The following is a 27,314-nucleotide window of genomic DNA, read 5'->3' as shown; positions in this document are numbered from 1 at the left end:
AAGAACCCAGCTATAGCAGAGATCTCAGAACGATCAGATCAGGAATCTACAATGACCAGGATTAATACGCGAGGGCTTTCGCGGAAAAGGTGGACAGCATGTGAGAACAGATGGGTAGTGTAAACAGAAAGATGGAAAATCAAAGAAGGAAACAAGAGGAAATGCTAACAATCAAAACCACTGCAACAGAAAAATGCACTCAAGGGGCTCGGCATCTATTGGCCAACGCCAGCATAAGGATCTGTGAGCATGAAGACAGGTCAACACAAACTTCCAAAACTAAAGAGCAAAGAGGGAAAAGGAAGAAAATACAGACCAGAAAATCCAAGGACCGTGGGATGACTACAAAAGGAGTAACATACGTGTGATGGCAAGGCCATAAGGAGACAAAAGAGAGAGGAATTGAGGATAGATCTCAAGTAATAATGGCTGAGAATTTTCCAAAATTAATTTTAGACACCAAGCCCAGATCCAGGAAGCTCAGAGAACACCAAGGATATATGCCAAATAAATCTGCACCTCAGCGTATCACATTCAAACTCCAGAAAATCAAAAAGAGAAAATCTTGAAAATAAAAAAAGCCAGAGTGGGGAAAATACCTTATCTAAAGAAGAACAAAGGTAAGAATTAGAGCAAACTTCTGCTTAGAAACCTGCAAACAGGAGGAGTAGACTGAAACATGTTAAGTGTTGATAGAAAAAAAAGGACCAAGCTAGAATCTGTATCCTGAAAAATTATCCTTCAAAGGTGAAAGATAAAGACTTTCTCAGACAAACAATTGAGGGAACTTGTCACCAGAAGGCCAGGCTTGCAAGAAATGTTAAATATCTTCAGAGAGAAGGAAAGAATATAGGTCACAGATTTGGATCTTCATACAGAAATGAAGAGTGTTAGGGCATAAATTAAGAGATGTAAAATATTTTATTTTCTTATTCTTATTGCTATAACAAATAATAGTTTGTTCAAAATAAAATAGCCACAGTGTACTTGATTATAGCTTAGGGATAATGATATGAATGACAGCTCTTACATAAGGAACGGAAGGAAAATCTGGGAATGCTGTTAGAAGGAGCTTAAACTGGGGTACTTTGGTGGCTCAGTTAGTTAAGCCTCCGACATCAGCTCAGGTCATGATCTCAAGGTTCGTGAGTTTGAGCCCCATATCGGGCTCTGTGCTGACAGCTCAGAGCCTGGAGCCTGCTTCGGATTCTGTGTCTCCCTCTCTCTCTGCCCCTCCCCCACTCACGCTATCTCTCTCTCTCTCTCTCTCTCTCAAAAATAAATAAACATTAAAAAAAAATTAAAAAGAAGGAGCTTATCTGCCCATAACCATGTATTTGCAAGTGGGCCTGACTTAGCCCTAACTATGTATGTTGCAAACACAAGGGCAGCTGCTAAAAAAAAAAAAAAAAAAAAAAAGTTAAAAAAGAAGTATTATTGATATACTAGAAGAGGAAAAAGAAATGAAATCGTGTAAAATGCTCAGTTAAAACCAGAACAGGAAGAAAAAGAGCAGAAGACAAAAACCAAAACAAAGAACAGGGACAACAAATAGAAAAAAGAAACAAATACAGTAGATATTAATCCAGCATCATCAGTGATCACCTTAATTACCAGTGGTCTAAACATACAAATTAAAAGAGACTGTAAGGTTGAGAGGAAAAAAGCAAGACCCTACCATACACAGACTATCAGAAATCTGCTTTAAATATAAAAATACATACAGACTAAAAGTAAAGGCATAGTGTGGGGGAGGGAAGGGGAAGCTCTCTGTGCTTGTGGGACGAAAAAAAACAACAAGTTTGGCTGTGCTTGGCTGGTCCAGTCAGCGGAGCATGTGACTCTTGATCACAGGGTTGTAAGTTCGAGCCCCACGATGGGTGTAGAGATTACTTAAAAATAAAATCTTTTTTAAAAAAGAATTATTTAAAAAACTGTTAAAAAATAAATAAAAATAAAAACTGTTTAATTGGGGGGGGGGAAGGGATGAAGAGAGTTAAACCATGCTTATACTAATAACAAGAAAGCCAGAGTAACCATATTAATCTCAAAGTAAACGTTGGAGCAAGAAAAATAACTGGGAGGAAGAGGGGCGTTATATAACGAGAAAGGGGCTAATTTTCCAAGAGGACATTAAAATCCTTCATGCACCTAATAACAGAGCATCAAACTATATGAGGCAAAAACTATAGAAAGGAAAAATAGATGAAGACACTACTGTACAGGCAACGTGCACATCCTCTATCAACCATTAACAGGTTCAGCAGACAAATATCAGTAAGGGCACAGCTGAACTGAACAACACCATCAATCAACTGGATCTAATTGATATTTATAGAATACTTAACCAACAAAAGCAGAATAAACATTCCTCACAAGCTCACACAGAACATTTACCAAAAGAGATCACGTTCTGAGCCATAAAACACACCTGAACAAATTTAAAAGAAACTTTGAAAAGATTCTCTCACACCACAATGGAATTACACTAAGAAATCAATAATAGAAAGATATCTGGATAATTCTAAACTTTGAGACTGATTAACACACTTCCAAATAACACAGAGATAAAATTTGAGGAAAAATTTTAAAATATTTCTAACTAAATGGAAATGACATACTTACCAAAATTTATGGGATTCAGTGAAAGCAGTGCTTAAAGGGTGATTTACAGCATTGAATGCAAATGTTACAAAAGAAGGTCTAAAATCAATCATCACTTACACCAGAGGAAACTAGAAAAAGAAAAGAAAATCCAAAATAAGCAGAAGACATAATGAAAATTAGAGCAGAAATCAATGAAATTGAAAACAGCAAATAGAGAAAGGTCAAAGAAAGCAACATATGATTCTTTGAAAAGATCAATACATTGATATGCCTCTATCCAAGGTAACAGAAAAAGATAGAAGACCTATATTACTAATATCAGAAATGCAAGAGAGGCCATCACTACAGATCCCGCAGACATTAAAAGGACAGTAAAGGAACATTATGAACAACTCTATGCCAACACATTTAATAACCTAGATTAAAAAACCTATTCCTGGGTCGCCTGGGTGGCGCAGTCGGTTAAGCGTCCGACTTCAGCCAGGTCACGATCTCGCGGTCCGTGAGTTCGAGCCCCGCGTCGGGCTCTGGGCTGATGGCTCAGAGCCTGGAGCCTGTTTCCGATTCTGTGTCTCCCTCTCTCTCTGCCCCTCCCCCGTTCATGCTCTGTCTCTCTCTGTCCCAAAAATAAATAAACATTGAAAAAAAATTAAAAAAAAAAATAAATAAAATAAATAAAAAACCTATTCCTTGGGGCGCCTGGGTGGCGCAGTCGGTTAAGCGTCCGACTTCAGCCAGGTCACGATCTCGCGGTCCGTGAGTTCGAGCCCCGCGTCGGGCTCTGGGCTGATGGCTCAGAGCCTGGAGCCTGTTTCCGATTCTGTGTCTCCCTCTCTCTCTGCCCCTCCCCCGTTCATGCTCTATCTCTCTCTGTCCCAAAAATAAATAAACGTTGAAAAAAAATTTTTTTTAAATAAATAAATAAATAAACTATTCCTTAAAGGATTCAATCTACCAAAACTCACACAAAGAGAAATAAGTAATCGAATTGGTCTACATCTGTCAAAGAAATTGAATCGATAATAACTCTCCAAAACAGAAAATACCAGGCCCAACAGGTTCACTGATGAATTTTACCAAACATTTATGAAAGATATTACATCAATTTTCTATAATCTCTTCTAGGAATTAGTAGAGGAAATACTTCCTAACTCATTCTATGAGGCCAGCATTACCTTAATACCAAAGCCAGAAAAAGATATTATAAGAAAGGAAAATTGCAGACTGACATCTCTCATAAACACAGATGCAAAAAAAAAAAAACAACTCTTCTAGAAAACATTAGCAAATTAAATTCAACAGTGTATAAAAAGAATTATACACCATGACCCATAGGGATTTATTCCAGGTATGCAAGGCTGGTTCAATACTCAAAAATGAATTAATGCAATCCACCACAGAAGCAGAGTAGAGAAGAAAAATAATATGATCATATCCATAAATGAAGAAAAAGTATTCGACAAAATCCAATATTCCTTCATGATAAAAATTCACAGCAAACTAGGAACAGAGAGGAACTCCCTCTACTTGATAAAGAATAAAGCTCAACAAAACTTACAGCTAACATCATACTTAATATGAGAAACTAGATGTTTTTCTGCTAAGATCAGGAACAAGACAACGACGTCCACTCTCACCACTCCTATTCAACACTGTATGGGAAGCCCTACTAATGCAATAAGATAGGAAAAGGAAATAAAAGATACGAGTATTGGGAAGGAAGAAATACAACTGTCTTTATTTGCAGATGACATGATTGTCTAATGCAGAAAATCCCAAGCAATCAACAAAAGAACTCCTGGAGCTATAAGTGGTCATAGCAAGGTTGCAGGATATGAAGTTAATATACAAAAGTAAATTGCTTTTCTCATACACCAGCAATGAACATTAGAATTTGAAATAAAAAACACACACTATTAACACTCAAAAATATGAAATACTTAGGTATAAATCTAACAAAACATGTGCAAGATCTACATGAGGAAAACCACAAAATTCTGATGAAGGAAATTAAGGAATTAAATAAATAGAAAGATATTTCATGTTCATAGACAGGAAGACTCGATACTGTCAAGATGTCAGTGCTTCCCAACTTGATCTATAGACTCATTGGGATCTCAATTAAAATCCCAATCAAGTGATTTCTTGGATATCAACATACTGATTCTGAAATTTATATGGAGAGATAAAGACCCAGCACAACCAACACAATACTAAAGGAAAAGAATAAAGCTGGAGGACTGACACTACCCAACCTCAAGACTTAACAGAAAGCTACGCTAATCAAGGCAGTGTGGTTTTGATGAAAGAACAGACAAAAAGATCAGTGGAAAAGAATGGAGAACCCAGGAATAGACCCATGTAAGTACGGTCAACTGACCTCTTACAAAGGAGCAATGGAGGCATATGGTGCCGGAACAACCACACACACACGCACATGTGCACGCACACACATACACAATGCACACACATACACACACGCATGACACACATGCACACATACACACACACACAAAGAATTCAGACATCTAACAGCTTTACAAAAATTAACTCAAAATGGGGCCCCTGGGTGGCTCAGTCAGTTAAGCGTCCGACTTTGGCTCAGGTCATGATCTCACGGTCCGTGAGTTTGAGCCCCGCGTCGGGCTCTGTGCTGACAGCTCAGAGCCTGGAACCTGTTCCAGATTCTGTGGTCTCCCTCTCTCTCTGACCCTCCCCCGTTCATGCTCTGTCTCTTTCTGTCTCAAAAATAAATAAACGTTAAAAAAATTTTTTTTTTAATTAACTCAAAATGGATCCTAGACCTAAATGTAAAATGCAAAACTATAAATCTCCTAGAAGATGACACAGGAGAAAACATGGGTGTGGTGACGCCCTGTTAGGTATAGATACCAAGACCCTATCCATGAAAGAAAAAACTGATAACTTGGACGTGATTGACATTTTTTAAAACTTCTGCTCTGTGAAAGACACTTTTAAAGGAATGAAAAGATTAGCCACAGACTAAGTGAAAATCTTTGCAAAACATGTATCTGATAAGTGACTGTATCCAAAATATACAACTCTTAAAAACCCAACTCTTAAAAACTAACAACCCAATTTAAAAATGGGCAAAGGATCTACAGACACCTCCCCAGAGAAGACACACACACGGCAAGCAAGCACACTCGGCGTCACGCGTCATCAGGGAGATGCAAATGCAAACAAGATTCCATCCACTGTGCACCTACTAGAAAGGCTGAAATCCAGACCACGGAATACCATGTGCTGGCGAGGACACGCAGTGGCAGGGGCGCCTGGTCATGGCTGCAGGGAACACAGAGCGGCAGAGCCACATGGGAAGGCCGTTTCTCACAAACCTGAACATGCTCTTACCATTTGATCTGCCGAGCGGACCCAAGGTATTGACCTGAATGAGTTAAAGACTTAAGTCCACACAAAACCTGCACACGGATGTCTACAGCAGCTTCACTCATAATTGCCAAAACTTGGAAGCATCCAAGACGTCCTTCAGTGGGGGAGGGACAAATACACTGTGTCCCTCCAGACAAGGGGATATTACTAGCGCTGAGAAGAAGGGGCTATCATGGAAAGACACGGAGGAACCGTAAATGCACATGACTAAGTGGAAAAAAAGCCAGTCTGAAAAGGTTAATACTGTCCGGTTCCAACTGTACGACATTCTGGGAAAGACAAAACCACGCAGCCAGTGGAAAGATCAGTAGTGGCCAAGGGATGGGGAAGAGGGAGGGAGGAAGAGGTGGAACACCGAAGATTTTTAGAGAGTAAAACTACTCTTTTCTATTACAACGGAGTACTTGTCCTCACACATTTTCAAACTCCATAGGGTACCCAGACTCAGCACTAAGAGTGAACCCCAAGGTCAACTACGGACCTCAGTTATTAATGACAATGCACCAGATCGGCTCATCGGACATAACTCGCACCGATGAGAGTTACATAACTCTCACACCGGTGAGAGACGTTCACAACAGGCTGCAGGCGGTGAGGGGGCACATGGGGACCTTCCCCATTTTCCACTCCATCTTTCATCTAAGACTGCTCTAAAATTAAAGCCCATATATATATGTATATATATATATATACACATATATATATATTTTTTTAATCATAAAAGTTCCATGCGTGTCTTTGAGAATCCTAAGGATTTGTCCAGCATGGTGCTGGGGACAAGCCGCCCGACACGGAAACCCTATGGCGGGAACGCTAATAAAGCCTATGGCAACAGCATGTGTCACAGATGCCGTGTAAATAAGCGATGAGCACGCGGACAGGCGCGAGGATGCGGGAAGCTGGGTGCTTGGTGATGCGGTCGGAGGCTCACTCCACTCAACCTCAGAACTGGCTCTGCTGATCAGGAAGTACAGCTTCCTGTTCCCCCGCACGCCAGCCCCGCCCTGCGATTCCTGGATGCGGGGATGGAGTCCAGGCTCCAGGCCCTCAGCCTCCCTCCACTACCCACCACCCACCTCGTGGTCTGATCTCTGGAGCACCATCTGCCCTCTCCCACCTTGGAGGGGTCTCCTGATCTCGGGGTCCTCCCCCCGGGGCACCCAGTGCCCCTGCATCTGCTCCCCGGGTCAGGGCTGGGGTGTCCTCCCAATCAGCAAAAATGTCCCCTTGGCCGACAGGTGTCCAGGCAGACCACGGACAGCCTGGCAGAGTCCCGTGGGTCCTATGTGCACAGGCCGGCCCACCCCAGACCCAGTCACATGCCACTGGGGTCCATCAGGGCCAGAGCCAGCCAAGGGCTGGGGCTCCACAGGTGCTGACTATGGGGTCACTCAAGGTGGGCTTAAAGGTGGGTGCATGTGCCGGGCCCACACACAGCCCCCTGGGGATGCCATCCAAGAGGCATCATGGGAGGAAGCCACCCTGATGGGGGCGGTAAGGCTTCTTTCTACATGTAGGTGGGCAGGTGAGGGCAGGCTGGGAAAAGGTCCTGGCTCAGGACAGGCCAGCAGGGTCTCAGGGCGCACCCAGCGTGCCCCGACTCAGGCTGTGGGTTCCCGCTTAAGTCTGCAGGTTCGGGGGGTGCCTGGGGCCCACGAGGTGGGCCCTGCATGTGAAGGTTGGGCAGCGGGTGCAGTCAGATCCCAGCTGGCCAGTCCCCAGAAGCGCAAGCAAGGGCTGGCCTGGAGGAGCACAAGCGACAGTCTATGACCTCAGCTGTGTGGGCAGGAGGAGTCCAGCACCAGCAGGGTTTTGCGGGGACCACGGCTTCTCAGGAACAGCTACAGACTGTGTCCGTGATTGTGATCGCTCTGTGCTCTGCAGCTGGAAACACCCACCCCAGCTAGGAGCCGGGGGTCTCTTCCTGCCCCGGGAGCGGGGGAGCAGGTCCGACTAGTGGGGCCATGCCCGACCTGTGCCACGTGATCAGGGCACCCACACGGGGGCCTCGGAGGGGAGGCGGCTGAACAACCCAACGGCTGGGTCTCCCGGGGCCTCGCCCATCTGCCCAGCGCGGCAGCCGCCCCTGAGGGGCAACGTCCTGGGAGGTGAGCCACACAATGCGTCTTGGACCCTTAACCGAAACAGCCCTCTGCTGGACTCTGCCCCAAACACGTGTTCCTGCATACACAGGAGGCCTGAGGGGGCAACGCCACCAACCAAGGGACTGTGGGCAGCACGCCCGGCAGATGTGAGGCCACCACACGGGGACCTGTTTCTGGCTGGGTCCAGGGCAGCCCTGGGAGTGGGAGTGGGCTGCCGGGCCTCGTTCGGAGGAGGCTGTGGGAGGCTGGACAGTGGGCCCAGGGAGGCCATCTGGGGCAGGCCCCGAAGCAGGAAGGTTGGCGGTTGCCGGCTGTGGGCGGGGAGGGGAGTGGCGGGGAGGGGAGAGCCATCCCAGAGGCTTCTGCCCAAGGGGCAGCGCACACATGCCTGGGACCCCAGCTCAAATTTCCAAACTCGGGAGGTGGTCCACCCACCCGACGGAAAGGAGGACTGAGCCCTCATACGTCACACAAGACAGCCATGTCACCACCTCACGGAACACACAGTCCTCGTGAACAGCCGCAGGAAAGCGAGGATTCGGAAGTGTGACACACACTCGTACACGCACGGGAAGAAACAAATGATCAAACAACTCTGCAAAACGAGAACTTCTGGGAATGAACAAGGACGCTAATATCTAAAACTCCACCAACACTTTAAGCAGCAAATTAGACACATTTGTCTAATACTTCAGTTCAAGGAAAGGGGACCAGAGCCCCCAGCACGCGGCACGTGGCGGGACAGGGAATGGGCTGAGCGTGAGTGGACGGGGACACGGCCAGCTCAGCACCCAGAAGCACAGGCCGGGCAGGACCGGCTGCAAGTCACTGACTCTCAGGGCCGGGCAGACCCTCCAGCCGCACACAACCGCCCCTTGGAAGGGCCAAGCAATCTGCAACACTGACTTTTTTACGTCCAGAGTTGGCTGATCTTTACCAAATCAACACACTGAAGGAAGACTGGGCCCACCCGCCCCAGCTGCGGCCTTCGGTGCCTCCGCAGGCCCAGGGCCCGGGAACCCAGAGATGACGGCCAGCAGTCAGGTGCCTGGTGGTCTAGCGGTGCTCAAACATAGAGCAGAGCGCTTCCCGATCCCCTTACTGGCCGCCCGCTCCCCACCCCAGCTGCAATTAGCCTGGGCCTGCCTGGGTCCCACTGGGGCACGCTTCTTGGACCCTGGGAGTGGAGGGGCTGACCCAGGGCTGCGGAAAGGCCTTCACGGGTGCCTTCAGGCACCGCCACGCTCCAGCCAGACCAGGGCTACCTGACCCTCCCGTCACTGGCCCTGGACATAAAAGACAGGCCTGAGCGCAAGCCCGCCCTACCGTTAGGAGCCCCTGCAGGGCGCGGGGACGCCTGTCCTCCCAGGGGGCCTCACCCTGAGGACCCACAACATCTGAGGCTGTCCAACAGGGTCAGTTCACTGAGGCCTGTGCTGAGGGACGAACCCACTACAAAACGGGTACGAATGAAACCGCTTACAAAGAGCACACACAATAAAAACCGTTTCCAAGGATGCAGGTGCGAACCCACAGGAAAGGTGGGGGCTCGTGTCAGACCCCCAGTGCTGTGGGGGCAGGGCAAGGACACAGGACAGCACTGAATGAGGCTTCTCAGGGAAATGCCCGCCCGTGTCAGCTGGTGGTGACTACAAGCTCCCTGCATGGGGAACGCTGCCCTGTGCCCCCCTCCGGGACTCCGGGTGGCCGTGCTGCCCAAACACCCCCACGGTGCACCTGCTGCAGCTTCCTCGAGAGGACAGTGGGCCACCATTGGGGCCCCTGTGCTAGATGACGAGGAAGCCCACCTCCCCAGCTGGGGGCCCACCCTGGCCTCAGGCCCAGCGTCCTGGGCCTTGTCATGGCCAAGAGGTGCCAGGACCAGCATGGCCCGGCCGCTTCAGGGTGGGCTTGGCAGCTCGGCCTGCAAGCACCCAGTGCCTCCTCCACGGCCTTTCTGGGGGGCTGGGAGCCAAGTCTCCAAGTTTTGGGGATGCAGAGCACGGCCACTTTCACAGGGACTGGCTTTCACCTGTGAGTGAAAGTGGGGTTCCCAGAGCTGCGCCCTCTTGGGTCAGGCCCTCCCGCCTCCCCTGAGGGCATCGGGACCTCTGGGCCCCTAGGGAGTGGTCACCAGCCAGTCCACTGAGCTCGCTCTGGGCATCTGGAAGACGAGGGTGTCAGGCGAGATGCTGTCCCCGGGAGGGAAGGGGCTTGGAAAAGTGCAAACACCAAGGGCCAGGAAGACAGCATTCTTCAAACCCCCCAAGCGGGGCTATATGGAGGCTTCCCACACTGCGTGGAAAGGGCACAGAAGGAGCCCAGCAAGGTAGGGGACGGATGTCTCCACAGCAGGACAACCTGAATGCTGCCTGCGGACAGGTTCTAGCCCCCCAGGAGGACGCGCCAGGGCCCTCATGGGGCAGGACGGCACGGAACTCTCCCAGCAGGTTCCGACACACTTGAGCACCTCCAGCATCCCAAACACACACAGGAGGGGCTGAGCCCCGTCTCCGTTGGCCCTGCAAGTCCACCACCCTGACCCACATGCCCACAAATGGCTCCTCGGGGCTGGGCAGCCTCCCCAGGGCTGGCAGCCTCTGCTCTCCCTCCCAGCCGTCACACCACTGCCCTCCCCGGCAACAGGCTCCACCCTGCGCAGGGCCAGGGGTCCTGAGCAAGGTGGCATCTCGAGGTGGGTCTGGCCCTGGTTCGTGGCAGTCAGCCCTAGACCTCCCCCATGAGTCCCCTCCTGGCATGGGATGAGGACAGAAACAAGGGGGCCTGCCATGGCTTCTACCCGCTCACAGCTGTTCAAAGTCAAAACCACCACTCCATACCGGGTTCTGCCTTTTCCTCGGCTTCTTCCCTGGAGCTGCCTCAGCAAAGACCCCAGACCCAAAAAACAGGACAGGAGCAGCTCTTCCTGACAGAAAGCTCGGGGGGCAGCTCACCCAAGAAGACGCATGCTGGGAAACAAGTAACCGCAGGGGCGCCAGGGTGGCTCGGTAGGTTCAGCATCTGACCTCGGCTCAGGTCACGATCCCGCGCTTAGTGAGTCCGAGCCCCGCGTCGGGCTCTGTGCTGACAGCTCAGAGCCTGGAGCCTGCTTCCGAATCTGGGTCTCCCTCTCTCCCTGCCCCTCCTCCACTCACACTCTCTGTCAAGATAAATAAACGTGAATAGATGTTCATGTTTATTTATAGAAATAAAGATGAAATAGGTCCAACTGAAAAGCTCCTCCTACTCTGACCTTAGGTCACTCTCCTCCTGGCCCACAGACAACGTGGGACATGCAAAGGCTGATTTAAAACTCCGAGCAGGAGGACCCCCAGCTGCAAAGCAGCGTCAGCTTCTCGGACTGGCACCGACCGAGACCACGCTGGCCATGCCCTCCACCTGTCTGGCGAGGCTCGTATCCGCAGGCACTGCCCAATGGCCCCTCTCGGGTCACATCCCCATAGGCCTCGAAACCCGCATGTCTTCCCTCAAGAGGAGCTGCTGGCCGGCAGGATATAAGTGTCAGGACCTGACAGAGGGAGCCTGCTGTCCCCCAACGCTGGTGGCATGTGCCCTCAGGTCCCCTCACAGGAGGGGCTCAGATTGGGCAGGGCCCTGGGGGCCGCAGGCCGTGGGGGTCACATCAGCAGTGGGGGTGCCGGAGGGGCGGAGACACCCCAGAGTCAGGGTCCGGGGGAGAGTGAGAGTGCGGTGGGGAAACCCTCAAACCCAGACTCCACAAAGCCTGTGAAATGGGCCAGGGCAGAATGGTCTCTAGCCTCTGGCAATCTTATTCCCCACGTACTTTATCTCAGATTAGAAGAAGCAATGTTATGGGGCGTCTGGGTGGTTCAGTCAGTTAAGCGTCCAACTTGGGCTCAGGTCATGATCTCATGGTTCCTGAGTTCGAGCCCTGTGTTGGGTTCTGTGCCGACAGCTCAGAGCCTAGAGCCTGCTTCAGATTCTGTGTCTCCCTCTCTCTCTGCCCCTCCCCTGTTCATGCTCTGTCTCTCTCTCAAAAATAAAAAAACATTAAAAAATAAGCTAAAAAAAAAAGAAGCAATATTATGATCCTAGAAAACAAGTTGGGAAGTGCAGAAAAGTATAAAAAAGCAGCAGGAAGAAAACTCTCTTAACCCGTTTAGCACGTTGGCATATTTGTCACACTATGTAGGCAAGCCTGAATCCTGCTTTTATTCCTGGGTAGCAGCATAAACATTTCCCGGTGACCATCACTGCTGATGACTGTGTGTGTGTGTGTGTGTGTGTGTGTGTGCGCGCTACAATGTACCTCATTGCCTAAGAGTCTAGGGTTCTTGACAGATTAAAGGAACATTCACAACGTCTCTGTACGCACTCCGAAACCTGTTCCACTGGATTTGCAACAGATCCTCCAGATAAAGGGCATGGTCCCTTTAAAAGTCAGAAGCAGGTTTTGGAGTCTACTCCAGCAGTTTCTAGGGAAACCAATTGTGTGCAGATGTAGAGCCAGTGCCCCTGTCGGAATCTCTGGGAATTGCAACCTTCCCTCTCGTAACCTCTCAGAGACCCACAAGGTGGCTGGGAAGACAAGTTTGACCAGACAGCAAAAGCAGTCGAGGTCATATTAACAGAAATATGACTCTAGACCAAGGGAGGTGAGGCCTGTCCTCAGTCCCCACCCACTGGACCCCTGAGGGCATCAGCCTGGAGGGTGTGTGGGGTGCTCTGGTGCAAGGTGCGTGGTTCCCAGGGCTGCGTCTCTGGAAGGAACAGAGACTGGTGCACCACGAGGTCCTGTCCTGCTGGAACATTCTCAGATCTGTTCTTTGCCAGTTTTTTAAAACCATAAATGCCAAGAAATGCAAAGATTAGGATATGGAAACCCGGAGGGCCTTGCCCCAGACCCCCAGGGGCCACGACAGCGGTGTGTGGGGCCTGGAGCAGGGACTCCGAACCAGACCTCCAGACATACAGCAGCAGCAGCTAGCATGGCCTGAGGGCTGTGAGCTCAGAGAGGGGCACTGGCCGGGCTTGGCCACCTGCAGCCTAGTGGTGTGCTTGGAACACTAAGCATCAGTGTCGTCCCCGTAATCGGGGACCCCGCCTGGCACCCGGAGCGCTTCCGAGAACCGCAGCCCTCACTGCGCAGGGCGCACTGGACCTGGCGGACTCATACGGATGGACCCCCAGCGAGCACAGAGGCAGGAGCACGCACTCCTGCCTCGTCAGGGACTTCCACCCCAGACAGCACACTTCCGGGAAGGCCTCAAGGATTCCCTCGCTGAGGAAGGTAAGAAGGGCAGGCTGCCAAGTGCCGTGGGGGGTCTCTGCAAGAGGCTTTTCCGCTGCTAACTAGCAGTGCGCCCTGCGGGTGGTGGCTGCAGGCTCCCCACGGCAAGCACCCTCCCGCACAACGGGGGCAGGGACCCCACAGGAGCTGGAAAGCGAACCCCAATCCCAGAGTGCCCAGAGGGAGACATCCGGCTGGCCCCGTCACCCCTCCCCCTCGGGCCTCTGGCGGCCGCCAGCTCCAGAGGAGGCTGGCAACCCTGGCTCCTGACCCACAAAGGGGCCTCTGGGAGGCGGCCAGGTCCCTGGGTCACACAGAGGCCCTGCGTAGGGGGCTCTGGCCAGATAACCTGGACAGGCATCCGGCTGCCTCCTCCCGCCCCACATGGGCTCAGGGGCCCTTCCCCGAGGTCAACACCAACCAAGGGCCCGGGCCCTTCGCAAGGACGCCCCAGGATCTGGAAACGCCACTGGCTGAAAGAAGAGGCAGATGGTCCCCCCCCACCGTGGGAAAGAGGGGCTTGGGGCCCCTCTACTCACACACCTGCCCAGAGGCAGAGCCTGAGGCCCAGGCTGCTCTCTTGGTTGGCTTCTCCGAGGACAGGACAGTCCGTAAGACCAGTCTAATTACATCCTTCTTTTCCAAACAGCAGATCGAGACCCCACAACAAGTTTGGGAACTGGAAGAACCCCTGAAGGGGAAGCATCAGGACCCTGCGCCCTTGTGATCAGGGCCACGGGGAGCCAGTGCCCCACGGACTGCCGTGGTCAGGCTGCCCTCTGGGGGGGGGGGAGGGCACAGCAGGGGGAGGTGAGGCGTGGCTCCTCGATGGTGCACCAGCCATAAAGAGTCTCTGGTGTCAGGATCACAGCACAGAGGGGTCAGTCTGAGAAGCCAGCTTGGGAACAAGGGGCTGAGGAGATTGGATGGTGGGGAGGACCAGGACAGAGGTCGCTGCCCAGAGAGCTGTGACCAGGGCACAGCAGTGACATGAGGTGCTGACAGTCATGGAAACTGAGTCAGGGGCATGCACAAATGCTGCCGTGTCTGCAACTCTTCCGTAAACCTAAAGCAAGTGTAGAATAAAAAGTTTACAGGGGGAAAAAAAGCAAACTGCCCGACCTCACACCAGCCCCGAAAAGGACGGGGAAGGGGATACTCAGTAACCCTCTGCCAGCCCTGGAGGCCCGCGGCCTACGGAGCAGGAGGCAGCCGCGGACGGCACCCCCATCCACCCGAGGAAGCAGCCTCTCATTTCACTTCTCAGGCCCGACCTGCTCTCTCTGACGTCGTCCGAAAGCACGAGGCTACTTAGGAAACCCCACAGGTGCAGGGTGGACAGTGGGCCCCACCACCGGCAGCCGCAGGAGCCAGGACAGTCCCTGCACAAAACGGGAGCTCAAGCTGAGAAGCGAGCTGACAGCCAACCAGGAGGCCAGCAGCGGGAGGCAGACGGGACGCAGCCCGGAGGTCACAGGGCATGAGAGGTGGGGGGCGGGGGGGGGGGCAGCGAAACACAGTGCTGCACAGACAGGAGTCTCTCCCGAGTTCTGCACCAGAAGTTGGAATCAGGCTGGGTCCGGGGAGAAGACGGGCTTTTCATGACCAATTCTCACTCGCTCTCCATCCGAACAGACCAGGCGCTAGCACTCCACTTGCAAATCCGTCCCGCTACCCATTTGTGCGCAAACAAAAGCAGTTGTCCCTTATCCCGGTAATAAATTCGAGAAAAGTCAGAAGCTCGGACTCCCACCTGATGATGGCAGATACACCCACAGAAGTTCAGCTCTGCCTCCCGCCCCGCCCCCGGGCACCACGGTGCCCCCCAGGCCATGCCCCAAACCTGCCAGTGGGCGCCCGGGGGTGCTGCTCCACCCGTGCTCAGGGCCCAGGCCGGCCAATGCTGCCCCAGTGCCACGCTGTCCCCGATGCGTCCTGTCTGGGGTCGGTTTCAGTTACCTGGAAGTCTCTTCTCAGCCTGACCCCAGCTCTGCCTGCCTCCTTTCCCCAGCTGTCGTTCGGCACTTGCGGTGGGGACCACAGGGCACGCTCCATCCCACCACCGCCCACCTCCCAGTGTCCATGGAGGAAAGGCAGCAGGCAGGGCAGTGGGCAGGGCAGGGAGGAGGGCATGGAGCAGGGCAGATAGTGCTCCCGCCAGTCCCTCACCCACCCCTGAGGGGAACCCCGCTGGTCACTGCTGGCATCGCCTGGGGGGCCCCACAGAAATTTCAGTCTGGGGAGAGGAGTAGGGAGAGGACACGGCAGGGCTGGGAGGGGGCCCAACGGACGCCCCACTGCCCCAGGTCAGTCAGAAAGCACCTGTACCTGTCCTCTGGGGCGGGAGCCAGGTGCACCGTGCCCAGCTGCGGCTCAGGGAAGGGGAAGAGATGTGGCAGGGCCCCTAGACACGCGGTCCCACCTCTGTCTCATGCACCCCCGGGCCGGGGCAGGTCACTCATGCGTCCACCTCCACATCCTGGGCCTGGGACCAAAACATAAACACCTGCCGCCTGCACGGACAGGGGCCCAGGCTGCCGGGGACAGGGACACTGGAGAGGTCCCACCCACACGTGGACCAGGCCAGGCCTGTTACACGGGCATCTAGAGCATCCAGACCAGGATCCACGGGTCACCCTGACACAGTGCCGTGAGACCAAACAGCAGCTCACGCTTTCACTCTCCAGAGCCTGGATGGAGCTCAGGGCAGGAGCAGTGCCTGGGAAACTCCGACCTTACCGAGGCTCAGGCAGGGTGACAGGCCCAGACGGGTCCACTGTTCAGTCTCCAAACACAGCTTCTGTCATCTGTGGCCCCACTGCTCTCCCTTTCCCTCCCCCATTGGTCCCCCATCCCTCCCCGCAGGATCCCCCTCCCTCCAGGGCCCCCATCCCCCTGCCCCACCCCCACGCCCCTGCAGCTGGCTCTCCCCCTCCTGCCCCTCCACCCACAGCCTGAAGCACTGGGACAGAACCTGGTGAACCAGATGTACATTAGGGAACATCCCGATCTGTCCTGATCCTACTGTGTTGAGGATGAAGTGGGAACTCGCACCCCCGGCCCACATGCCAGGGCGCCTCCCCACCAACCTTCCCTCCCGCACAGGCACTCTGGGTGCCCCAGCATGAGGGTGCCTGGCGCTGCCTGAGGTGCTCACGGACGACCAGACAGCTGCCCCGCTTGGCGGGCAAGGAGCCACCCCAGCGCCCAGCACCTAGCCACCAGTGTCTGAGGTCCGGGAACTCCTCGCTGCCTGTGGCACAAAACTACTGGCTTTCACTGGCTGCAGCGCAGAGGGGGCTGGGTGGTCCTCTCCCAGCAAGTGGAAGGAAACGCCCTCACCTCCCGCATGCCACTGTCACAAGCCTCCATCAGGAACAGCCGCTGGGAGACTCACACTGTGTACTAGATGTAAACTCCCAACAGGTTTAGTGCGAACCCAGCTCGGCTCCAGCAGGCCCCACACCGCTGCCTCCCCAAAGGTCTGGGGAGCTCTCAGGAGCGCCCCACCCCCACCCCACGCCCTCCCCAGCCCTGTTCATCCAGGAGGCACACTGGATCAGGCAACAGTTTCTGGATTTTTCCAGGATGCCAAGGGTCATCCTGCAAGACCCCAGGCCTCCGTCATTCCTGCGGGAGCCATCTCTCCAGCCGCTGGCGGGTCAGCCCAGAGGATGGTGAGGTGGGGCCTGGACAGTGACAGCCCTGTGCCTCCCAGGGATGTGCTAATACTCCCCTGAAGCATGTTCTCGTAGCCCTCCCACTCAGCCCGGCTTCCCGAGATTCATACCCAGGCTGTGGCTCGACGGGGTTTCTAAGGGGAGGCAAAAATGATGGCCAAAGTGGCAGAGTTACAGGAGGAGCTCCAGGTGTCAGCTGGCATCCCCAGTGAGGTGCACTTTGGTCTGGGGTCATGGATCGGCAAACGGAATACTGTTCAGGCGTCAGTACAACCCACAGCCAGCAATCTAGATTCAACACAATCGCTGTCAAAATCCCAACAGGAGTTTCCGAAGAAACGGAGAAGCCAATCCTTAAATTCAGTCGGAATTGCAAGGAACCCTGAAAAGTTGAAACAACATCTTAAAAAGAAAAAGGTGGAGGTGTCACACTTTCTGGTTTCAAAACTTCCAACAAAGCTACGGTCATTGACACAGCGTGGCAGTGGTGTAGGGGAGACGGGCGGACCATGGAATGGAATAGAGTCCAGAAATAAACACTCACGTACACGGTCAAATGATTTTCAACAAGGTCACCAAGACGCTCAGTAGGGGAAGAACAGCCTTTAAACAATAGGTCAGGGGCAACCGGATAGCCACTTGCAAACCAATGCAGCTGGATCCCTACCTCAAATCATATATTAAAAAATAACTGAATCAAAAACCAAAGATGAGAGCTAAAATTCTAAAACTCTTAGAAGAAATCAAAGGGGCAGATCTTCACGACCTGGGATTTGACAGTGGATTTGTAGATATGACACCAGAAGCGCAAGCAACAGAAGAGAAAGTCAAACTGGAAGTCATCAGGACGAAAACTTTTGTGCGTCAATGGACGTTACCACAAAAGTGAAAAGACAGTCCACGGAAGGGGAAAATATCGGCAAATTGTGTATCTGGTAAGTGTCCAAAATATATAAAGCACTCTCACAGTTCAACAATAAAGGGACAAATAACCCAATTTAAATATGGGCAAAGTGTTTCAACAGACACTGCTCCAAAGATGGCTTAACCACTTTCAACGCCATCAGCCTTCAGGAAAATGTATATCAAAGCAATAATGAGATCCTCCTCCACACCCCTTAGGACACCCATGATTTGAAAAGTGGAAAATAACAGGTGTTAGCGAAGATGAAGTGCTATCAGACGGCTCCCACATTGGCGGTGGGAACGTAAAATGGTGCAGCCGCTGTGGAAAACAGCTTGTGGTTAGTTAAAAAGTTAAACACAGAATAACCATATGACACGGCAATTCCCGAAAGAAATGAAAACAGGTCTTCCAACAAATATTTGTCCTCGAGCGTTCACAGCGGCACGACTGACAAACAGGTGGGAAAACCCCAAATGTGCAGGCAGCTGAATGCACAAACAGACGTGGTATGTCCACCCAATGGAGCAGTATTCGGCCATAAAAAAACCATGTTCCGATACCTGCCGCAGCCCGGATGGACCTAAAGACATTGTGCTGAGTGGAGGAAGCCACACACAAAAGTTACATATCGTATGATCCCATTTATCAGAAACGTCCAGAACAGTTACATCCATCAGGACACAGAAAACACATGGCTGTCCAGGACTGGGGCGGCGTGGGGGGAGGGTGGTATATGGGGCTGGGGGCTGTTGTTTGATGGGTTCAGAGTCTCCTTTCATGTGATGAAAATGTGTGGGAACCACAGAAGTGACTATTGCACACTATTCTGAATGCACTAAATGCCACAAACTGTGCACTTTAAAATGATTATTGTGGTGCCCAGGTGGCTCAATCAGTTAAGAGTATGACTCTTGATTTTGGCTCAGGTCATGATCTCACGGCTCATGAGTTCGAGCCCCATGTCAGGCTTTGTGCTAACAGCCCAGAACCTGTTTGGGATTCTCTCTGTCTCTCTTTCAGTCTCTCTCTTTCCTTCTCCCACGAACATATGCACACCTACTCTCTCTCTCTCTCAAAATAAACACTTAAAAATAAAATAAAATTAAATTAAAATAAAATAAAATAATAAAATAAAATACATAAAATAGTTATTGCCACCATATATAAATTTCACTCCCAACTTTTAAGAAAAGATAAAAGTCTGGTTTCTCCATTTGCCGGGACAAACACCACAAGGACCTTCAGTCCTTACGCTCTGAGGTCAAAGCCAATCACTGGCCGGAACTCTGTTCTCCTGCAGATGACCCAGCACTTTGCGGGAAAGTGAAGAGACTCAGAGCCAAGCCCCGTTCCAGAATGCGGGGTTAGGGTCACCCACCACCCAACCAAAAAGCTGAGGACCAAGACAGGCAGGAAAGAAGACGGAGCAAGGGGGAGAGCGGCCGAGACGGAGACGCGGCTCCCAGCGGGCCCGGTGGGGCAGACGCCCAGATGCAGAGGGCGCAGCACAGAGCCCAGCGTCCCCACCTGACACCACAAGCGGCTTCCCGCTGGCAAAGGCGTTTCCACCCTCGCTGTGTCTGCGAAGCCGCCGACAGGCACGGGGTCGCCGGTGCCTGGAGTTTGTTCAGGCCCTTGAGCCAGAGTGACTGAGGCCGAACGTGTCCAGCTGCCGCGTGTGAGGAGCCCAGAGTCCCCTCTCTGCTTGAAGGGAGAGGGCGAGGTGGCCGGCCCAGCGACCAGCCAGGTCACTGTGGGAACCACCAGAGATCTAACCCTGACGCCATAGAGGCCAGCGCGAGGGTCAGCCCCGTAGCCACGGCAGCCGTTCAGAAGCCAACCGCGGGGCTGGCTTCCCCCACACCAGGACTTTCAGGAGCTCCACTCTCCCAGCACACTCCATCGAGGGACGTTATTTCCTGGCCAACTCTCGCCCTCAGTCCCCTCGTGCTTTTGGAATAAAGCCCTGCCACGTGGCCAGGTGCTATGTGCACAGAGGCGAGGGGATGGCCCAGGAGAGAGGGTGTCTCGGGGGAGAGGGCTGGGTCCACACCAAGCCCCCGAAACCCTGGCCCGATCTCAGGCCACCTGCGGCCGGGCCTGAATCCCAGCGACCGCGATGAACGCGGCTGCGGTCCAGAGGCTCACGGCACGCCCTCCTCCAGCCTACGGCTTCTAGCAACGCACACACTCTGGCCATTACAGTGAGCCCGACCCCGTGTCACCCCCTTAGGCCTGAGGGACGGGGCCTCCGCTCTGCCCTCTAGACGCTGGCAGCATACTGCCCCCACCTGCTTGGGGTTCTTGAACTCACACAGTGGGAATTCCTTGTTCCAAGATGATTAATCGTCTCCCCAACCGTGTCAAACACACCGCGACTCCATCTCCACGTGCATGGCCCCTTCCCCTGTACTTGGGAATCCCCAGATCAAGGACTTAATTGTAGAGGCTGCGACGCTGAAGCTTGATGCCCGGTGGGCCCTCCTTCCCCTCCACGTGCACATATTCCGCTGGCCGTGCTCAGTGTCACCAGGCACCCGTGGAGGCCGTGGACCCCCAGGTGTGGCCCTGCCCCAAAAAGCTTACGGCTGGGTGGGAGGGGGGCATGGCAAGAGCTCACAAGAGCCAACCAGCCCCGGGGAGGTGAGCACAGAGACAGGGACCCTGCGAGGAGGAACCCAGTCAGACAGACGGACAAGCAGGAATCCGAGGAGATCCACTCCGGAACCCACAGCAGCCCCACCCCCACCTGCCCACCACCCCTCACCTGGAAGTGGCTCTGGGCCCTGCCCTTGTCCCCCGCATCTCCCTGACAGCCAGAGGAGCCCATCACATTCCCCTCCACTCCTCCGCTCCCCCTCCAGGACAGACAGACCCCCTGGCTGTCCCTGATGCGGACTCCTCGCCCGCTCTTGCCCCCACAGTGCTGCCTCGGGACCGGACAGGGTCCCCCAGGGGTGGCACGGATCTCCTCATCTACAGGCCTGACTTTGGTCGAGGAAGCCCCGCAAGAGGAGACGGACCTGCCTTGTGACCCCAGGAGCCTCTGCGGCCAGCACGGCACCCCATGAAGAACGCACACCCAGAAACATTTACCAAGAAGTCAGTGAAACTTCCGTCACCAAAGTACTCGCACTGCACCTCCCGCTTTCGAACTCCTTAAAATCAATTTTACCAGTTAGGTCTCCAAAGCCCCTTGGAGTCGACAGAACAGGCGACTGAAAGGGCACCAGGAAGCTCTAGAATGCCTGATACCTTAATAGAATCTTCCCTACTGCCCAGAGACAGAGACTCCTCACACCAGGGTGGTGACAAGGTGAGACGCTGGGTGGCTCCTACTGCGACGGGCCCAGGCAGCCACGCGCCTCCCTGTGGGCAGGGGTGGAGGACACTGGCTCTGCGGCACCTGAATTGAGGAGGAAGGCCCCCGGTGCCCATGGGTTGCCACCCTCCCTACCGGACACACACACAAGACAGTTCGGAAGGTGGATGGCCACACGCTCCGTCCCTCCCTAGGCAAAGCCACCTTAGGTGCCAGCGGTGAAGGCCAGCCGGGCTGCCGAGGTGCCCCAGCCCCGGAGATGGGGTGCAACACGGGCTCCCGCTTTCCTGGCTGCCTGTGCTTCCAGCCCACCACAGCAGAGAGGGCTGCTGGGGAGCAAACACACCGGGAGAGGGTTCTGCCCCTAAAATGCAGCCGTCCCAACCACATCTTCACCCACCAACCCCGCTGGAGTCCCCCCAGCAAATCCTGAGCCACCGTGAGCGTGTGCAACCTCAGAGACCCTTCCCAGTCCTACCAAAATAAGGTGCTCAGGAGGGACGTGACGGATCACAGGTGGGACAAGTTGGAGCCTGTTAGTTTAACGGTTATGTTTATTTTTACATGCACCGTCTACGACAAGTTATACTAATGCGCTATTTCAGGGAATGATACGAGGTTTCCTTCTGAAAGAAACAGGAGAGTGAAATACACTGCCGGGTCCTGGAGCAGAAAAGGGACAGTACAGGGAAAAACCTGCTGAGGTCTGTGCTATGGCTCACAGCACCGCCCCTGTGTTTCTGCCTCAGTTTCCATTCTTGCAGCATGGTCTGGTGAGATGCTGACTCCAGAGGAGTCAGTGTGACTGGTGAACAGACACTGAACCAGTTTTGTAACTCTTTAAGTCTAAAATTCTCTAAAATAAAAAGTTATAAAGTATTCAAACTTTTAAAAATGAGCTGTTGAATACAAAGTAAAAAGGATACAGGGGACATTGGATCTGAAAAGTCTTGGGTCAGCCCCAAAGCACCTGGGGGTGGGGAAGCACAGGGCTCATGTCGCACACCTTCCTGTTAAAGCCGAGGGGGTCGGTGCAGGGGCAGGGAGAAAGGGTGCCCAGGGCTGTGAGGCCCATCCCAACCCTAACGTTCCCCATCCGGGCTCCTGCCCTGAGCCACCTGGGAATGCTACAGCTCAGGGCTCACTCCTGCAAGGGGCCCTCGATCACATGCACAGAAAATGTGCCCACGGCAGGGAAAGCAGAGCCCCTTTCAGATGCCAGGGCCACCCTGTGTGGGTGGAGAGGAGTCTGGGCTGAGGGAAGGACCTGTACTCATGTTGGGTCAAATCAAGGACCACCAGAGACAAATGGGCGATGAGGAGAGAAGATGTCCCCAAATGTCCCCTTTAAGGTGTCAGGATGCATCCCTCTCCCCAGCTCTGCCCTGGCCAGTCCAGCAAATGCCACCCACCAGGCATGCCAGCCCTCAGCTTCTCCCCTGCCTGCCCCTCACTCCTAGGGTTCCCCCCCCCAACTCAGAGCCTAGCTCAGAACTGGCCTGCCTTCCTCCTTCCCGACCTTTGGCCCCTGGGCAGCCAAAGGTCCTTCCAGGCCTTCCCCAAGCCTGGGCACCCAGGGAGCTCAGCAGGCCCTGGGTGGGGCGGGGGAGGAGAGAGAGTGCCCTCCACATCCAGGGCGCTCAGGGTCAGCTTCTCAGCATGTCTGGAACTGAGGAGCCCTGAGGGATCAGATGGCAGCTCTCACCCTTGGTCCGGCCATGAACTTGCAGAGGATGCCAGTTGGTGGGTGTGCATAGCAGCAACTTGCACACACACCGTTCTGGGGAGTCCAGTGTTTGCACCCCGGGGCAGGGGCTCTGCTGCCCTGGGCATCCACAGGAAGGCAGCCCCGGAGGCCCAGGGGATTTCAGTGGTGTCCCTGCCCCGTAGAGTCCCGCCCCCTCCTCACTGGGGTCCCTGTCACAGGCACTGGGCTGGGACCCTGGCTGGGCGCTGACCAACCTGAACAGGTCCTGTCACATCCGGCTGCCTGGCTCCCCAACATCCACCCTTAAAATGAGCGGGAGGTTCTCCTCTCTGGGGGATCAGGGACCAGCCGCCACCACACACTCTCCCCCCACCCCCCCCCCCCCGCCGGGCCCCCTGCCCTGCTCCTGGTGGGTCTGAGGCGGTATCCAGGAGGGCAACCGGGTCCTGCCCAGGCCCAAACACGTGAGAACCTGTTGGAGCAGTTCGGACACCGCAATCACCATCTCTTCCTCCTCCCCATCTACTTCTGGGTGGGAAGGGGCCTCGCTTTGAAAACTAGGCGCAGGGCCAGGTCACAGCCCGGGGCAAAGGCCCAGCTTTACCTCCCCCCACCCCACGTCCCCCAGAGAGCATAAGGTCAAGTCCGGCCCCGGGGGAGGGGGGGCGTCCCCGTCGGGAGCGGAGAAGGGGGAAACGGGGCACCACGCCGGCCCCCCGGAGGAGGCGGCAAAGCCGCGACACCCCCACCCGCACCGACGCCGTCCTGTCACCCACCCCCGCGGGGGGTTAGGGGGCGCCGGCCGGGGTCAGGGGGCTCGGGGGCTGCGGCGGAGGGTGGGCGCGCCGGACGCCCCCCACCCCCCACCCCTGCCCGGGGCCGCCGGCGTCCGGGCCGCCGCTCGCGCCTCTCCGGGGCCCGCGCGGGGAAAGTTCCTGCAACTTCGCGGGGGAGGCGGCGGGCCGGGCCTGGGCCTGGAGCCGGCCTCCCCGCGGCCCCGCTGTCAGCGGCCCGGCCCGCGGCGCCCCAACTCCCCGGTCCCCCGGCCCCCGGGCCCGCTTTGTGCGCCGCGCGAGGGGCGCCTGCCCGCCCGGCCCCCGCCCCGGGCACAAAAGGGCGCGCGGCCGGCGGGCGGCGGCGGCGGCGGCGGCGGCGGCGGCGGCGGCGGGGGCCTGCGGCGGGCGGGCGGGCGCGCACCGGGCCGGGGGGCCGGGCGGGCCGGGGGCCGGGGGCCGGGGCGCCGGGGGGCCGGGCCGGGCCCGCGGGCCGCGCGCTCACCTGCCGTGGAACCAGTCCTTGCAGGCGTCGCACTCGATCATGAAGCGGGTAACGTCGTAGGGGAGCCGGCACACGCAGTACACGGGCACCGTCGCCATGTTCGCGCGCCGCCCGCCCGCCCTCGGCCCGCGCTGCGCTCCGGGTCGGGGCCGGGCGGGCCGGGCGGGCCGGGCGGGGGGCCGCGCCGGGCCGGGGCCGGGACGGGGCCGGGGGCGCACGACAGCCCGCGCGCACCCGGCCGGCGCGTCCACACAAAGCGGGGCGCGCGGAGCAGGGCCGCGCCGGGAGCCGCCCGCCGGCCCCGGGGCGCAGGGCGCGAGTGTGCGCGGGGCCGGGCCGCGCGCGGGACACAAAAGGGAATGGACGCGCGGGGGCGGCGGGCGGGGAGCCGCGGCCCCACCGAAGGGACCCCCGGCCGCCGAGCGGCCTCTACGTCAGCGCCCCGGGTGGCGCCGCCTCCGCCCGCCGGCCTGGGCCGCCGCTCCCGCCGAGGGAAGGCGGGCCGGGGACCGCGGGGAGAAGGTGGGCCTGGGGGGTTCCCTCCCGGGGAGGAGGAGGGCCGGTGGATCTGTCGGGGAGAAGGTGGGCCGGGGGACTCCTCTGGGGGAGTAGGAGAGCCGGAGGGACCCTGCCGGGGAAACGGTGGGCCGGGGGACCCCTCTGGGGAAGAGGAGTGGGGGATACCTGCCAGGGAAACAGTTGATCAGTGGACCCCTCTGGGGTAAGAGGAGGGCGGGGAGACCTGCCGTGAGAAGGTGGGTTAGGGGACCCCTCCTGGAGAGAAGGTGGGCCGGGGGGAATCTCTCCGGGGGAGGAAGAGGCTCGGGGAGACTTCTCTGGGGGAGAGGAGGGCAGGGGGACCTGCCGGGGATGTGGGCCGGGAGACCCCTCCAGGAGAAAAGATGGGCCTGGGGACCCCTCCGAGGGAGGGGGGAGTACCTGCTGGGGAAACAGTGAGCCGGGGGACCCCTCTGGGGGAAGAGGAGGGTGGGGGGACCTGCTGGGGAGAAGGTGGGCCAAGGGACCCGTCCTGGAGAGAAGGTGGGCCAGGGTGAAGGAGGGCAAAGGGACCCCTCTGGGGGAGAAGGTAGGCTGGGGATCACTCTGGGGGAGAAGGTGGCAGGAGGACCCTCCAGGGAAAAGGTGGGAGCCTCTGGGTGAAGGCAGGCCTGGCTTCCTCTGAGAAGGTGGTCAGGGACCCCCACCAGCAGAGGGACAGGGGCAGCTGGGGTTTCCTCTTGTTTCTTCCTTCCTGCTCCCTTTCCCCCTGATTCCTGGGAACAGCTAGCCCTCCCACACAGGATCCTTGACTCTCCTGTTGCTGAGCCCCTAGAGGACAGATTTCTGGGGAGCCAGGAGCACGCTGGCACAGGTCAGCTCTGTAAAGGGAGTGATTACCTAGAATTTGAGCCCCCTCCCCCCCTCCCCCAAGGAGCCCCCAGGCCTCCAGTCCAAGTCAGGATTATGGAGCCCTGCTGGTGGCTTCAGGACAGCAGGGGCTGGAGGGATGGGCCAGAAGTGCCACTGCCTTGCTCTGGGCCCTGCAGCCTCACCTGAGTGGTCAGGGTCTGTGGTACGTGGGAGAAGGGCCAGCTCTGAGGGCTCCTTCCTCCCCACCTTCTGGAAGCCAACCCTCCCCTGCCCGCTCCCAGCTGCATCCATGTGCTGTGGAGTGAGGAGTGAGGGGCCAGGGGCCAGTAGGTGTTCCCTCCCCTGAGCCTCCTCCTGGGGGATGCTGGCCACCTCAAGCACAGAATGCCAGACTGGAGGGGAAGCCAGGTGCAGGCCCCTCACAGCAGCACCCCCGACAGGTGCCCAGCTGAGGCCTGCAGCCCCTCAGGGCACCTGGCCCACGTGCCAGCAGTTCGTCTGAAGTCCTCCCTCCTCTGGAGGCCAACCTGCTGTGCCAGCTGCCCCCTGGCCTCCCGCCCCGGCGGGTGCGCCCGCCTTAGCAGGGAGGCACCAGCCAGAAGAAGGTGGGGGAGGGGAGAGGGACAAGGTCACTCTGCCACTGCCCCCACCTCGCTAAGCTCGACCTCAAGTCCTTCCCACCTGAACTGCAGTGGTTGCCCTTCCCCTCTGGGGTCCTTCCTCCTGGAGATGGTGCGGAGGGCTCTGGGAAGCACTGTCCCACACCAACACCCTGGTGTGGGTCAGTTCAGATAAGCGGTGCCCGGCCTGCAAGTCTGGCTGGCCTGGGCCCTGCTGAGTGACCATCCCCTACAGCAGTACTGGGACGCTCAAACCCGCAGTGTCCACCTCCACCCACTTGTGGCCCAGTGTGGTCAGAAGCTTCTGGAGGCCACTGTGGTGCAGGGCCTCACCCAACACTTCCCCGTCCTTGTCTGCGAGGACAGTAGTTACCAGTGTGTGTCAAGCACTGACCAGGTGCCATGCCCTGTGCTTGGTTCCCCACAGACTCCAGCAGTGCCTGGGACGTGCTCAGCATCAGCTCTAGGCGGTGACCACTCCACCCTCCGCGCTTGCAGGGACACTTCGGCACTGCCGCTCCACAGACAGGTATATAGGACCAATGGGAGTCCTGGGGAGTGGGGGGGGACTCCTGCCATTCTCCAGAAAACGCAGGCTGGAAGCAGTGAAATGCCTCCCAGAGGAGGCAGCTGGCTGACCACGGGGAGGAGCGGGCTGGGAGCCCAGACTCCCCCAGGTGCCTGGCCATCCTGCCCTCCTGGTCTGTACGTGTCCACGGCCTCTGCGTGTGTCCGCAGAGATGCTTTCCTGTTACTCCAGGCTGTTCGGACGCTGTGGGCCAACTCCAGACGAAAGTTAAGGGCCCACGTGGGTCCCAAATGCTCCTTTGTTGGGCTTCCCCATTCTCACCCCCCAGAAAGCCCTCCTTTTCTGAGTCCTCACTCGTTGTGTGTTGAGCGCCTGCTGTGTTCGCAGTTTGGTAGCAGTCCCAACTCCTGTGCAGGTCCTTTTGCTGTCAAGGGGGACAGTGACACACGCCCCACAGTGCCCTGGGGACACAGGCCTGGAACAGGCCAGGTCACACAGGGA

General features: G+C 55.9%; 1 protein-coding gene across 1 annotated transcript in view; it reads right to left on the bottom strand.

The window, feature by feature from the left end:
- The window catches only part of PHF2 (PHD finger protein 2), a 77,686-nt gene extending 53,246 nt beyond the window's left edge, over nt 1–24,440 (bottom strand). Inside the window, exon 1 of the mRNA XM_043567333.1 lies at nt 24,294–24,440. Within this exon, the coding sequence (XP_043423268.1) occupies nt 24,294–24,391 (98 nt within the window). The 5' untranslated portion in view covers nt 24,392–24,440. The remainder of the gene's footprint in view (nt 1–24,293) is intronic.
- Between the last annotated feature and the right edge of the window lie 2,874 nt (nt 24,441–27,314).

The sequence above is a fragment of the Prionailurus bengalensis genome, chromosome D4 (assembly GCF_016509475.1).
Source record: "Prionailurus bengalensis isolate Pbe53 chromosome D4, Fcat_Pben_1.1_paternal_pri, whole genome shotgun sequence".
In the NCBI taxonomy this organism is placed as follows: Eukaryota; Metazoa; Chordata; class Mammalia; order Carnivora; family Felidae; genus Prionailurus; species Prionailurus bengalensis.
This window is presented reverse-complemented; position numbering and strand designations above follow the sequence as displayed.